The 15,950-nt window shown below is 43.1% G+C and overlaps 1 protein-coding gene across 1 annotated transcript in view; it reads left to right on the top strand.

The window, feature by feature from the left end:
* The window catches only part of dock10 (dedicator of cytokinesis 10), a 255,301-nt gene that overhangs the window by 152,137 nt on the left and 87,214 nt on the right, over positions 1–15,950 (top strand). The window contains 4 exon segments of the mRNA XM_052017557.1: positions 9,581–9,776; positions 10,249–10,325; positions 10,895–10,978; positions 14,595–14,750. Of these exon segments, the coding sequence (XP_051873517.1) occupies positions 9,581–9,776; positions 10,249–10,325; positions 10,895–10,978; positions 14,595–14,750 (513 nt within the window).

Here is a 15,950-nt window from a genome sequence, read left to right as displayed (position 1 = left end):
AGGTACACTGCTGCTTCCCCGGACAGAGTGTTTGAATTATTAGATGGTGGGAAGGGAAGAGGGAAAAGAGAAGGGATCACATCTCTTATGTTGGCATAGGAGGTGTCATGAAAAGTGGAAGTGGGTGTTGGTGGAGGTGGAAGCGTGAACCAGGGAGTCATGAAGGGAATGCTGAAAGGAGAGAGGTAGGGAAGATGCTCCTAGTGGTGCTTTCACTTTGAAGGTGGCAGAAGTGACAGAGAATATGGAGACGGGTAGAGTGGAAGGAAAGGATAAAGGGAATCCTATCCTTCCTCTGGAATGCAGCAGGTTGGGAAATGGAAGATGCGGTTGAGAATTCTGTCAAGTATGGTGTAGAGGAAGCTGTGGTTGAGGAAGAAGAAAGTCATCTTGGAAACAGTGGTGCGGAAGATGTCACTGTCGGAACGGATGTCACAGAAACAGAAACTAGGAGGATAGGGTGGTCCTTATAGTTAGCCGGGTGGAAGGAGGTGTAGTCAACATAGCTGTGAGAGTCTGTGGACTTGAAATGGATATTGATTGCTAAACTATTGGTTGAGAAGAACACAGAGAAAAAAAGAGAAAGGAAGAGTTAGAGATACACCATGAGGGGGTGAAAGTGGACGTTGGCAGCTAAGGTGATGAAACTTTCAAGTGTGCAAGAGAGTAAGAAGCATTATCACTGCAGTTATCAGTGTACCAGAAAAAGAGATGAGGGAGGGTACCTGAGTCGTGCTGAAACAAAGACTGTTCCTCCCATCTCACAAAAAGATTATTGTAGCTTAGACCTGCACAGGTTCTTGTAGCAATACCTCTGATATGGAAGAAAGGAATGGAGTTAAAGGAAAAGTGAATCAATATGAGAATGAGTTTGGCCAGGCAAAGGACTAAATTTCTATTTTACATTAACTAACCCTCTTAAATCAATAGGAGACCAGTTGGTTAAACTGGAGAAAAAGTGCATTAGTTTGAGATGCACATGTGATTCCTGTTCTATCTTTTCACTTGGCAAGATCTGATGCTTCAATAATATCATCCACTTCCTATGAAAAACCTTCACGGCCATTGGCTTATTCTATTCTTTCTGATGGATATCGCTCAATATTTTGGTAACATCATTGGCAATGTTGCAAAAGAATTGAGTAGATTAGGTATAAAATCCCTTCCATTTCAGTTCAATGTGTGTTAGATGCTCCAAACAACCACACAAAGACTGATTGAGGTCAAAAGTTATGATCTTATACCGAAGAAAAAAATGGATTTGTTTTTTATCTGATGTAAGTTATTATTTATTATTAATGACTAGAGGGTAATAGTTGGCATTTTTGATGTGTTATTTCAGCTCTAAAACAGCATTCTCAGCTATACAAAGTGAAAATTTGTCCTCGCCCTAAAGTTGTTTTAATGCTAATTGTGAGGCAATTCTATGTTGCAAAGTAATCAGGGCCTCGAGTAATGTCACCAAGAATGTAAAAGCTAAATGCATTTCCACTAGGAAATGGAAAATTGTATTTAAAGCAGCTTTGTTTTCACATCTGCATTGTGGTCTAAGTGAGAGGTGTGGGCAAATATACTTGGCCTAGTTGAAGTAAATTTGTGGTATTCTGTTATTGTTTTTTCATGATGTCCATAGCTCAGCCAAGAAGTGCAATAATTTTGTATTGCTTCATTGATGAAGTATGGTTCAAACATTTTTAGTTTCATACTCTTGCTTCCTAAAACATGTCCTGTGTATGTATTGTTTGCAGCTGCGTGAACAGTTTCAATTGTTAGAATTGTTAGGTTTGATTAACATTCAAAAAGCACACATTTATTATTGTTGAGGTTTTGGACTTAGAACCAATGCCATTAATGCCAACTGGCAGACAAGCAAAAGCTGACCCACTATCTCAAAAAGAGTAAGAGTTCAAAATTAGCTCGGTTTATCCCTACAAATTTATATTTGGAAAATGCAGTGCGCTGGGGTTTGTGATAACTTACCAAATACTCCCTTTGATTTAAAGTAGAACTACCAAACTGTAGGCCTTCAAATCATAGAGAGGTTTCATTTGGCACATAATGTCTATACCACCTTTTGGCTGGAGCTCTAGTAAATCTCCTTGGCTTCCTTTCCTCCACTAGGAATGAACCCAATAGTTCAAATCTCTCCTAACTATAACTTCCCCAATGCTGGCATCTTTCTTGTCACTGCATTGGACTGCTCTCTATAGAATAAATATGTTTTCTATGATGGTGTTCAAAACTGAACAAAATGATCCATTGAAGCCTATAATGTGTTTTGCACTTGGATTGTCAATCTGAAATCTTGAAATATTCACTTTTTTTTCTCTGATACCACCTAACTTGCAAACTATTTCCAGCATTTCCTGCTTTTAGTCTTGTACCCCACATTCTAGTTAATAAAACTCCAAATACAGGTAATTGTGCTATAATGCGTGTTTCCATAACACAAATTGGTTAAGACATGATTGATGGATTAGGCTGTACTATTTGCATTACGCGGGCCACATTGGTTATTACACAATTGTGATCCAGGAAAGCCTGTTTAAATATGTGCTCTGAAGAGAACTGCAGCCTGTTCTGCTGCATTGTGACTTTCTATATGGCAAGGTTTCTTAGGAACGTAATGATCGTGTTATAGCAGAACCAGTTGTAATATTGTCTTTCATTATGACTCTAGTAGCCTGTACTTGGATTTTCAGAGGATCATGTACTTGAACCCATAGATCTCTCTGTACATCCACACCTAGCAAAGTTTTTCTTATTAAGTGTATACTTTCATACCTTGTTTTCTTACAAGAGGGGTTACCTACACTTTTCTGCGTTAAGTTTCATCTTGTAGCGGTTGTTACTGCGGAATAAAACAAGACACTAGTCGGAGGATTGCCAAACAAGAACTGGTTTATTTTCCCGCCTTGCGCGGGCCCTTTAAGGGAGAATGTTCCCGCCCAAAACAACCGGCAATCAAGACTCGGAAAGGCCATCTTGGGCCTCATCGCTCCGACGCCGCGTGACCTGACTGCCGAGCCGGTTCGCCCGACTAAACGGTGAGTCGCCACACAACCCCCCCCAGAACCGGCGATACAGTCCCCAAGGTCCGTGGGCTGTGCCAGCTGCCGTTTAGGGGGCCGGCCTCTGCGTCGCGGCGTTGCAACCTCGTCAGGTTGTTGCAGATCCAAATGGGCCGGTTTGAGGCGGTCCGCCATGAAAATCTGTTCCCTGCCTCCAATGTCCAAAATAAAGGTGGATCCGTTATTCCGTATGACTCGGAACGGTCCCTCATATGGTCGTTGCAATGGCGCCCGAGGTGTGCCCCTGCGAACGAAAACAAACTTACAGTCCTGTAGTTCCTTGGGCTGGCAGGATGGGGCTTGACCGTGCCGTGAGGTGGGAATCGGGGCCAAGTTGCCAAGCTTCTCACGCAGTCTTTGCAGGACTGCTGGGGGTTGTTCCCCTTGGTCCCGAAGGGCAGGTATGAAATCCCCGGGGACAACTAGGGGCGCCCCGTACACAAGCTCAGCTGACGAAGTGCGGAGGTCTTCTTTGGGGGCAGTGCGTATGCCGAGCAGGACCCAAGGCAGCTCGTCAACCCAGTTAGGACCCTTCAGGCGGGCCATCAAGGCCGATTTCAGATGGCGGTGAAAACGTTCCACCAACCCGTTTGATTGAGGATGGTAGGCCGTGGTGGTGTGCAGCTGCGTCCCTAGCAGGTTCTCTAATGCAGCCCAGAGAATGGAAGTGAATTGGGTGCCTCTGTCTGAAGTGATGTGGGCCGGAACACCAGAACGTGAGACCCAAGTTGTGAGCAGCGCTCGGGCGCAGGAATCAGTTGTGATGTCAGTCAGGGGGGTTTCCTCAGTCCACCTCGTGAACCGGTCCACGATGGTAAGGAGGTACCGGGCTCTTCTTGAAACCGGCAGAGGGCCCACGAGGTCGACGTGTATGTGGTCGAACCTCCTACGGGTAGGCTCGAACTGCTGTGGTGGGACCTTGGTGTGTCGCTGGATTTTTGACGTCTGGCAGTGCGGACAAGTCCTGGCCCACTCACTGACCTGTTTGCGCAGGCCATGCCAGACAGACTTGCTGGCGACCAGTCGGACAGTAGATCTGATGGACGGGTGCGCCAACCCATGTACCGAGTCAAAAATACGTCTCCGCCAGGCTGCAGGGACTATAGGGCGGGCTGACCCGTCGCAACGTCGCAAAGTAGGGTCCGCTGACCTGGACCAACCAAGAAATATCGGAGCTGCAGACCCGAGACTGCGGTTCTGTAGCTGGGCAGTTCGTCGTCGGCTTGCTGTGCGTCAGCTAGGGCCGTGTAGTCAACACCCAAGGATAGGTTGTGGATGGTTGGTCTGGAAAGTGCATCAGCAACGACATTATCCTTTCCGGAGACATGTTGGATGTCAGTTGTGAATTCGGAAATGTAGGATAAATGTCTCTGCTGACGAGCTGACCAGGGATCGGAGACTTTGGAGAAGGCAAAGGACAGAGGCTTATGATCGGTGAAAGTGGTGAAAGGCCTGCCTTCTAGAAAGTATCGGAAATGCCGGACCGCCAGATACAGAGCTAGAAGTTCCCGATCAAAAGCGCTGTACTTCAGTTCGGGCGGTCTAAGGTGCTTGCTGAAAAATGCCAAGGGTTGCCAGCGGCCTTCGAGTAGCTGTTCCAGTACCCCACCCACCGCGGTGTTGGACGCGTCTACCATGAGGGCAGTCGGGACGTCAGTCCTGGGGTGTACAAGCATCGTGGCGTCTGCCAGGGCGTCTTTGGCCTTAACGAAAGCAGCCGCAGCCTCGTCAGTCCAGGTGATGTCCTTGCCCTTACCAGCCAGCAGCGAGAACAGAGGGTGCATGATACGGGCTGCTGCAGGGATGAACCGATGGTAAAAGTTGACCATCCCAAGGAATTCCTGTAGGCCTTTGACTGTGTTGGGGCGGGCAAAATGGCGGATAGTGTCCACCTTGGCGGGTAGAGGTGTTGCCCCATCGCTGGTGATTTTGTGGCCGAGGAAATCGATAGAGTCAAGTCCGAATTGGCACTTGGACGGGTTGATCGTGAGGCCGAAATCGCGGAGGCGGGAATACAGCTGACGGAGGTGGGAAAGGTGTTCCTGGTGGTTACGGCTGGCGATCAGTATGTTGTCTAAGTAAATGAACACGAAGTCCAAGTCTCGGCCTACCGCGTCCATCAGCCGCTGGAAGGTCTGCGCGGCGTTCTTAAGGCCGAACGGCATCCGAAGGAATTCGAACAGGCCGAATGGGGTGATAATCGCAGTTTTGGGGACGTCATCCGGATGGACCAGGATTTGGTGGTATCCCCTAACGAGGTCCACTTTGGAAAAGATGCGGGCCCCGTGTAAGTTCGCTGCCAAGTCCTGGATGTGAGGGATGGGATAGCGGTCCGGGGTGGTGGCGTCATTCAGCCTGCGGTAGTCGCCGCAGGGCCTCCACCCTCCAGTGGCTTTGGGGACCATGTGCAGGGGGGAGGCCCAGGGGCTGTCTGACCTGCAAACAATCCCCAGCTCCTCCATGTGACGGAACTCTTCCTTTGCCAGGCGGAGCTTGTCTGGAGGTAATTGTCGTGCTTGGGCATGAAAGGGTGGCCCTGTAGTAATGATGTGGCGTTGTACCCCGTGTTTGGGCCTAGAATTTGTAAACGAAGGTGCCAAAATTGATGGGAATTCGGCTAGGAGCTTGGCGAAATCGTCGCCAGAAAGGGAAATGGAGTCCAGGCGCGGGGCTGGTGGGCTGATTTCTCCCAGGGGATAGGTCTGGAGAGTGCTAGAGTGGACTAACCGCTTCCTTCGCAGGTCGACTAACAGGTTGTGGGCCCGAAGGAAATCGGCTCCTAGGAGTGGTCGGGCGACGGTGGCAAGGGTAAAGGTCCAGGTAAAACGGCTGCCGCCAAAGTGTAATTGAAGCGTACGGGTGCCGAAAGACCGTATCATTGTACCGTTGGCGGCATTGAGTAGAGGACCTGGTGGCCTGGCACGAGTGTCGCGGCCGGTCGGGGGCAAAATACTGACCTCCGCTCCAGTATCAAAGAGGAAACGCCGTCCAGATTTCTTGTCCTGAACGAAGAGGAGGCTCTGTCAGCGGCCAGCCACCATAGCCATCAGCGGCGGCTGGCCCTGGCGTTTCCCTGAAACTTGCAGGGTGGGCGGCATCGACGGGCCTCCACACCCCACCTCTGATGGTAGAAGCACAGCCAGTCACCCGTGTCGTCGTCTGCGTTCCTGGGGTGTGGCTGCTCGGTTGCTGGGGCCGGGCGAGGCGGGCGTTGGGCTCGCGGCCTGGTGATTTGACTGACGGACGAACCGCTCTCGCGCTTGGCCCTCCACAGGACATCTGCCCGGGCGGCCACCTCACGGGGGTTGCTGAAGTCGGCGTCAGCTAACAACAAGTGGATGTCATTGGGGAGCTGTTCGAGGAAGGCCTGTTCGAACATCAGGCATGGCTTGTGTCCCTCGGCCAATGCCAGCATCTCATTCATTAGGGCGGATGGGGATCTGTCCCCCAGGCCATCCAGATGAAGCAGGCGGGCGGCGCGCTCACGACGGGAGAGGCCGAAGGTCCTAATCAAAAGGTCTTTGAAAGCCAGGTACTTATCTTCCTCCGGAGGCGACTGGATGAAGTCTCCAACCTGGACAGCTGTCTCTTGGTCCAGAGAGCTAACCACATGGTAGTACTTCGTGGAGTCGGAGGTGATCTGCCGAAGGTGGAATTGCGCTTCGGCCTGGTCAAACCAGACGCTGGGCCGAAGTGTCCAAAAGGTGGGCAGCTTGAGGGCCACTGCGTTGGCTGCTGTGCTGTCGTCCATTGCGCGGGTCCAAAAGCTGTTTGGACCGTCGGGGTCACCAATGTAGCGGTTGCTACCACGGAATAAAACAAGACGCTAGTCGGAGGATTGCCAAACAAGAACTGGTTTATTTTCCCGCCTTGCGCGGGCCCTTTAAGGGAGATTGTTCCCGCCCAAAACACCGGCAATGACGTAAGTCCTACATCATCAGGACTTTCCCGCGCGCGGGTTCTCCCCGTCGCTCGGAAAGACGAGGCCCGCCGCCATCTTGGGCCTCGTCGCTCTGACGCCGCGTGACCCGACTGCCGAACCGGTTCGCCCGACTAAACGGTGAGTCGCCACAATCTCAATTTTATGTCACACATTTCTGCCCCTTACACCAGCTCGTTATCTCCTGCTGCATTCTATCAGTGTTCTCTTCCCAGTTCACATCCCTGCTAAGTTTGTTGTCATCTTCAAATTTAGAAATTGTGGCTTGCATTCCCAAGTTTAGGTCATTGATATGGATCAAAAAGAGCAATAGCCCCAACAGCAGTCCCTGGCGTATGCCACTATTCACTTTCCTTCAGTCCAAAAGATAACCATTCACCACAAGCATCTGTTGTGTATAACTTAGCCAACTTTGCATCCATGCTTTAACTGTCTCTTTTATGCCATGTGCTCTAACTTACAACACAGGAGAAAGCCATTTGGCCCATAGGGTACATGTTGTTTCCCAGCAGAGCAATTCCATTTTTTTCCATTCCTCCTCTCACTTCCCTGTATTCCTGCAACTATTCTCCCTCACATAGCCACTCACCTACAATATAGGAGGCAATCAATGTACCAGCGTGTCTCTGGGATGTGGGAGGAAACGGAAGAATCTGGCAGAAACTCATACGATAATGGGGAGAAGATGCAAACTTTACACAGACTGCAACTGTGGTCAGATTCAAACCCAGGTCACTGAAGCTGTGAGACAACAGCACTAACTGCTGTGCCATTGTGCTACCCTCAACTATGTGATTGTATTTTTAGGCATGTTTGACTATGGTTATATCTCTGTGTAGTACTTGGCACACTGCTGGATATGTTAAGGACAATCTTAAGTCATTACAGCTATGTGGAAATACAATCAGAGTATGACAACTCTGAATTAAAACTGCCACATCATGTTGTAAATGAATCAACATGGGTAGAAGTAATCTGGAGATAATTAATGCTAAATATAAAAATGGTATTGTGAGATAGCAAGAATTCATGCATCAGAATTAGAATATGATAACTCTTGGCACATAAGAAGGGATGTATCAAAATGTGGTCAAAGTTTGAGAAATAATGTCTTGGATCAATCTGATTTTCAATTAAATACAGTTTGGTGAAGTAAGCAGAGTTATCTCAAATGGCTTTTGAGGCTATTAAGCAGAGCACTAAGGAAACTTCATCTGATTTTGAGTTGAAAGGAGTCCACAGTGGAGCTGCTCCCTCTCGCTGAGAACCATGGAAACTCTGACTTGGTGTTTGGGTCATCAGCTTATCTAAAAACTGGTTCCCATCAGTAACTTAATTGGTGTTTTGGGCTACTGCCATTTAAGGAAAAGATTTTCCTCTGCATTTACCCTTGCTATTATATCTCACAACATATATCAAAAAATTCTTTGTTCACTATACATTTGTTTACAAGCAAATATTCCAGGCCAGATAATCAAATCTAATTAATAAAGTCCTGCTGGTAACCAATTTCATGATGGACCTGAATATAAACATTTCCTTTTGTCAATAACATGTATAATAGCTGTGAATCACCTCTACAGATATCTCTTCCCTTGCCCAAACTATTAAGTGTCAATTGATTAATATCTAAATATTGTTTAATCAATTTTTATTTCAGAAACAATGTGATAAAAATGTTTGTTAGAGACTCAGAAGTAACTAAACGATAAAGATTTCCAAACATTGATGCGAAATCCTGATTAGCTGCATTTGAATATGTGTAGAAGGTGAAATTGGGCCCTGCTTTCATGGTTGCTTTGGAGATTACTTTTAGCATCATTGCTATTCAAATTTGAATATCTTATGAAGCACTTAAGGACTAACTCCAATAGGCATGAATATTAATCCAGGCTGGAAGCTATTTTACCTCAATGGCCTTTTTTTTAGTTTATTCTGTTTCAAACATTTATACTTGGTAACATGGCTCTGGGAAGAATAATGGGAAAATTGATTTTCCGTACATTGTGATCACTTCCGAAATAGGCAGAAGGAAACCCTTCAAGGTGAAGCAAAGGCCGTGTAATTTTATTTTGGTGCTAAAATTACCTGAGGTTTGAACCAACACCACTTTCCAAGATTGAAGCTGGCCCTCCAGCACAGATGGGAATCCTCTTAGGAGCACATCCAAATAACGAGATGCACTGCAGCGTATCTATGAGGGTTAGCATCTGAGAAAGCAGGGCCCAAATTCACCTTATACTTCTACAACCAGTTATATAGGAATGCTTTCAGCTCGAGGACAGCAAAAAAGAAGCCCGCTGTCACCTGTTCAAGGGCAACCAGCAGCAGGAAATAAATATCAGTGTTCGCTGGGGATGCCAATATCCCAGGAATTATTTAAATTAAAATCCTGATCTGTTGGAATTACAGCAGGATTCTATCCAGAAAGAACACTACATGTCCAGACACATGCTGAATCATAAACTCATTCTGTTTGCTTGTACTCATAACTTTATTCCTACTTATTCGATGAAGATGACCAAATTGTTAACTTCTTCCTGTCTGCCATATTTCTTGAATAATCCAGAACAGCAAACTTCGTCGTTATGCGTTTGAGTTGCAAATGAACAATGTCACGTACTTTGTACTGGCAGCTGATAGTGAGCAGGATATGGAGGATTGGATTTCCACCTTGAACCGTATCCTCCAGCTTAATCCTGAAGGATCTAGTCAGGAAAGGAAAAGTGTAGACCTTACAGATGTCAAACAGGATGAAACTCTAGGTAAGTTGATACATTACTATATTGTATGGGCATAAAGTAACATTTGAATGAACTGAGAATTTAATAATTGTTTTGTACAGCACATTTAAAAAGATTCTGTAATGTAAAATTACTTTGTTGAATGCTTGCAGTTATTAATATAGTGCAATATAAAGCACAGCAAAATTACAAAATCCTTTCATGATTATCTAAAGTATTACTATAATATTTGAGAAGAGGGCTAATTTGAAAACAAAAGTTTAATCATGTATTTCATCACATAATCATGCTCCAGATGTTCATACCTTTGGAAAAATCTAAACCTGTGATTTGTCCATCTGTTAGTGTTTCTTCTCTATTGGATGTTTCTCTTCAAAGCTCAATCAGAATTCTGCTCGTGTTGTGGTGAAGTTAGTCAGGAATAAATTGGAGCTTGCTAAAATAATTAAGTTGGTATATTCCTGAAACAATGTTTGACTTCATTGTTTTACAGAGAATGAAATTATAGATATCAGCTTGAATGATGAAATAGATTCCTCTGAGGACACCATCCATCCAGAATTAGCAAAGGTAACTGCCATCACAGCTCTCAAATGCATCTTTTCTGACCTCCTATTATTTTCTTGACTGATCATCCTCATTGGATTACAAAGTGAGGATTGTAAAACAAGAAAATACCTTTACTTAAACTCCAAAAATATGATTACCTTCTGTGAAGAAAAATGCATTAAAATGGAGCAGATTTCTAAACAGACAGGTCATGCGAGGACACTCTTAGAATTAAGCAAGATACCAGCTGGCATATTTTCAAAGCCTTAACATTCTTTTTTACCAATTTATTAAGAAACTGATTCCTATATACCAAAGTAACGAACAATGAGTAATACAGATAACTTTGTGTTAATCAAACTGCAGCACGTTACCACTCTTAAATGTATTGAGGAATGTTGGGCAGGAGAAAAAATCCTTTAACAAACTGTCTAAAACGGATGAGAGTACCAGAAGTAAATCTGTGTCACATAGAGACAATGACACAAGCAATTATAATTGGGAATTTAAAAGTGGTTAAAAACTAGAAATATAACTCTTAGACATAAAGTTAATACAGATTATTTTTCTTCCTCTTTTATTATTTACAGTATATTGCAGAAACTGAGGAGACCATAAAGCTGTCCAGAAATGAAAACCGAATGAACTTATTTTCACTTGACCCTGATATACCTGTAAGTGATATTTTAATACTGAAATTTCATGCCAATTAACAATATTTTTACGTGTTAGCAATAGAAGTTACATTTCAAATCTGTTTGTGACAAATCTGATTCCCAAACAATTGGGCAGTCAGGCAATATTTCCCAGGTCTCTGCCAATGCTGCTGTGAAATTAGCCATTAAGTACCACAGCTGTCAAATTAAAACAAATCATTAACACGATAGTCAAACTCGTGTGCACCATAAATTCCTATATCATGTTTCCCAACTTATTTTGTTTCTAGTCTCTTTTGGCCTTGTCTACCAAACGGGAAATATTTATCAGTCGAAACAAACTGGATCAATCTTGAGGACGCTTTTTACTTTGAATTCAAGACTAGCAGTGACTGAGATTTTGGAATAAAAACAGAAAATGCTGGAAACACTCAGCAGGTCAAACAGCATCAATGGAGAGAGACACAGAATTAACATTGCAGGTTAATTGAGCAGAACAGGGTCATTGATCTGAAACGTTAACTCTATGTCTCTTACAACAGTTGTGACCTGGTCTGCTGAATATTTACAGTTTCTGCAGCTTTTTTACTTCTTGGTTTCTAAGTTACTTGAACTTGTTTCATTTCAGCAATGCAGTTGACTAATAGCATGGTGTACTAAACCAGATAGATATGCAGTAAAGTTCAATGTGGGAAAACATAATTGCAAAGTCATAACAGAAGCTTTGCAGACACGCATTAATATTTTATGGAGAATTCATGTGGTTTAAATACTAAAGATGACGAGGAGTAAAAAAGGTGCAATTAGCATTGAAAGTGTAGAGCTTTAGATAAACGACTTTAAATAGAGCAAGTAGTTCCTAGTTTGCTACCCTATGGCGTGCATTGAGTGAAAATATGGTCATTGTGGTTTGGTACTTTCCATGATGGAGCATTTTACTTTAGAGGCAGGTTTATGAGGTGTGACTACTTGGATGCAACTGTAACCCAGCACAAGTCATTGTACAATGGAAAAAAAATGAAGATGTTTGCAGTTTTGTGATAAATGAATGCTTTTTCACTTCAGAATGAAGATTTTACTTCAAGGTTTCAAGCAACTCTTTTCTCCATGCATCTCTTCCTCTTGTACTCCTGTTTAAAGCCTGCTCTTTGATCCGTTTCTCTCTGCATTAGTTTTGGTGGTTGTAGGTGTATTATAGAACATAGAACACAGAACAAATCCAGGCAGATGGGATTAATTTAATTTGGTATCATGGTCAGTTCAGACATTGTGGGTCAAAGATCCTGTTCCTGGAACAGACTCTTTGGCCTACAATGTCTGAACTAACCATGATGCTAAATTAATCCCATCTGCCTGGATTTGGTCTTTATCCTTCTACCCCAAAATCCCTTTGTACATCAATGCTCCTAAGAGACTGGCCATTTACTGTATACTTTCCTCTTATATTTGACCTCCTAAAATGCAACACCACACACTTGTCCCTTTTGTACTCAACTCTTTTCAAATCCATTTCAGTTGCTTCGACATTCTCTCTTTCCTTTTTTTTCCTGTAGGTGAGAAATTGATTTTCAGTTGCAAGCACTAAATATGTGTGGTAGTGCCAAACACCGGCTATAGTTTTTTTTCTCTCTCTGGAAGTGGAGGACATGCCCAGCCTGGCCTGCTCTGCACTTCACAACTACCACATTCTTTTGCCTGGCTTCTTTTGTCTCTGTTCCCACTCTCTAACTGCTCCTATTCACTCACTGACCAGATAACCTTGTTTACAGTTCATCCATCATTTTTACCAGTTTTACCCTTTCAGTGACATCCCCTTCCTTCATGCTCCCCGCAGCATAACAAGCTTCTTTGCTGTCCTGCCCAGTTTTGATGAAGGTTCTTCAACCTGAAACATTAACTCTGTTTTTATTCCCACAGATGTGGCCTGACCTGCTGAGTATTTCCAGCATTTTCTATTTTTATGTTAGATTTCAAGCATCTACAATTTTTTTTTGATTTTCATTTACTTGTTATTCTCACCTTCATTCATTTCCTTTGAGATCAACCACTTGGTACTCACAACCAAATGTTGAATTTCTCCCACCACCCCACCCCTAACTTCCCTATCTCAATGACCTTTTCTTGCATGATCTTTTTCTTTCATAAGGACTGGTCTAATTGCTTCAATGATCACGTCTCCTTCACTTCCTGTCAAGCTCTTCTACAGGCCATCAACAGGAAACCAAGGCCGGATGCTCACTGCATTTGCATGACTGCTTCAATGTTGTCTACTATCCACTTTGACCCTCATTCTTCTCCCAGGTTGTTCTATTTAAGGTGAACCCAAAATCACTCCGAAAATGAAGACCATTAAAAAAAACTTCACAAAAATTGCACAATTTAAATGCCTTAACCTTTTCTTCCAATTTGATTTATTTTCTTAAACTGTGTCATAGCTTGAAAAATTATCGAAGACAAAAATAGAAACCAGTTTATCACTGGGTTGTTACAGCCACTAATAAAATGAAATCTGTTACTCTAGCTCCCTCTATAGATTGCATATAGCTCTGAATTTTTTTGGATGAGAACACGTTTTCGTGAAATTTGTTCCCATCAGCCTGAGAGAGCGAACATTATTTTTCAACGTTATTTCAGAGATCTGGATATAAGTCTTCCTCTGCTCTGTTTCAGCAATGAGCATTAACTTCAGAAAAATACCTTCTAGATCTCAGAGTGATTTTGTTTTCATTCTTTCAACAATAATTCTTTCAAAGTTACTGCATGAGATATTAAAATTGTGGGCTATTATATAATAACAAAGGTCTAGAAATACAGAGCCCAAAAGGGTACATTAAAAGAGCATGGATTGTGCAGTACTAATCAGTCTGTAAGATGCCCCTGGCATCAATATTCTACCATTCTGAAACACAAGACAAAGGCAAATCTCATGGTCTGCGGAAGTTTCAGAGGGTAGGGGGTAATAGGGAAAGCTGAACTAGAAATCGCGTGGAACCAGGCACACCAAGGGAATAGTTGAAATTGGGTGAGGGGACATCAAGCATCAGACACTGAGTAACACTGGGAGGCATTTTGACATGAGATTAGGCCTGGGTCCAGTGTTGGGGGGTAATGTTGGAGGTGTAATTGGAGCCCTAACAACATGATATTGAGAAACAGATTGGGTTGCAAGAGATATAAAATCGATCCTTTGTGCGGCATAGGGTAGCAAACTAGGAACTATCTGCTCCATTGAAAGTTATTTAACTAAAGCTCTGCAATTTCATTGGACAACATATTGTTGGTTACTAATAAGTACATTAAAAGTTATGATTTTGGATCCTTGCTATAATCAGAATTATGAAATTTTATACCAACACTTAAGAGTGTGTTTGAATTTGGTATGTTGAAATGGAAGAACAATATATTATGCCACTTTGTAACTAATTTCCCAACACCATAGCTTGCTGTGATTTTATCCTGCTTTAATCAAAAACACGATCAATGGAGAATTAATAGAAATGAATAAAGATAAAGAAAAAAGTTGGCTCTGTCAGATTTTGTTTCTCCTTTAACTGAACACAATAACAATGTAACTTATGCAACAATAAAACCTTGATCTTATAGACTTTCATTCATTTCTACTGCATCTTTTTAGATCTTCAAAACACAGAAGATGGACATTACTGTGAATGAGCCTTTGGTGAAACCTTATGAGCTGAAGCTGGGCAAGCGCATCATGGTTGTATGCAAGTCACTTGTCTTAAATCTTCAGGCATGTGTCAATGAAACTGAAGGTGGTCTGCTGACTAACGTAAGCAAATCCTCCATTATTTCTGAATTCAAGTTAATCACTTATCATGTGTAAGATAGTGTGTAATTCCATGCTTCTGAGCTATTATTCTCAATTTGGATTTTCTTAACTTTTAATTTCTGCTGTATTAAATATTTACATCTTAACAAATTACATTTTATTGAATTTCCACGTTTACTGATTAATTCCAATTCAACATTCTTAAAAAATATATTATAAAGTTGCTAATTTTCACTATCTTGAGTAGGTATATAGATAGAATGATATCTTCCCAAATCTTTTTGATCTGTGTCAACTGAACTGATCTCAGCTGAAGTGTCTGCAAGTGTCAACAATGTACTCGAAGTTGGGAGGAGAAAATACAGCTATTGGATCCATTCTTTACACAACTCATGTTGGCAATTTTGTGTGCATGCTGTAACTGAAAGAATGAAAAGGCATGGCTGTACAATACAGGTGACCCCCACATTGTGTTTATAGAGAATGGGAGTCTTCATTCAATCACAGAACAATCAGATTTTACTAATGCAGATTGCTCCAAAACAATGCCAGTTAAAAGGCTGATCGTACTCACACAGTAGCACAGTGGGGCAGCAGTTAGTACTGTTGCCTCACAGCTCCAGAGACCCTGGTTCGATTGTGACCTTGGGTGTTGTATGTGTGGATTTTGCACATTCTTCCTGTGGGATTTGACAAGACTTCCCACCTTCTCTTGATGGATGACCGAACGTTCCAATAAAGGAATCAATTGAAATATTTTCAGGGAGGCTACTAAGGGCTTATCACTGAAGACTTTATTCACTCAGGCTCCTCTGGTAGCCTATTTCTATCTAGACATTTTGGAGGACCAATGATCTATGCAGACAAGGGCAGGGAACCACTCAGACCAGTATCTTAATGACAGGTCCCCCTTCACATACTTTCCCAAAGAGACATTTTTTTCTGAATATTCTGTGAGACAAAATTTGATCCTGCAAAGATTCTTGTAGGCTCCATAACATGCAGAAGATAGAAGTGTGCTGGTGGTGGTGTGGGGCATGCGTGCCTTTGAGAGCTGACTGATGACATTGCATGCCTAAGTGATGGCAGCTACAAGAAATTCATACAGAGCTTTTTAGTAACAACACTGAGACTGAAACAGGGTGGGTGTTGTCACATAAAGGAGCCAAACAACACTTTTTTCTTAAAGCATGCAGTGGA

This window comes from Pristis pectinata, chromosome 6 (assembly GCF_009764475.1).
Source record: "Pristis pectinata isolate sPriPec2 chromosome 6, sPriPec2.1.pri, whole genome shotgun sequence".
Taxonomy (NCBI): Eukaryota; Metazoa; Chordata; class Chondrichthyes; order Rhinopristiformes; family Pristidae; genus Pristis; species Pristis pectinata.
The sequence above is the reverse complement of the archived record's forward strand: the minus strand, read 5'-3'. Positions and strand labels throughout refer to the sequence as shown.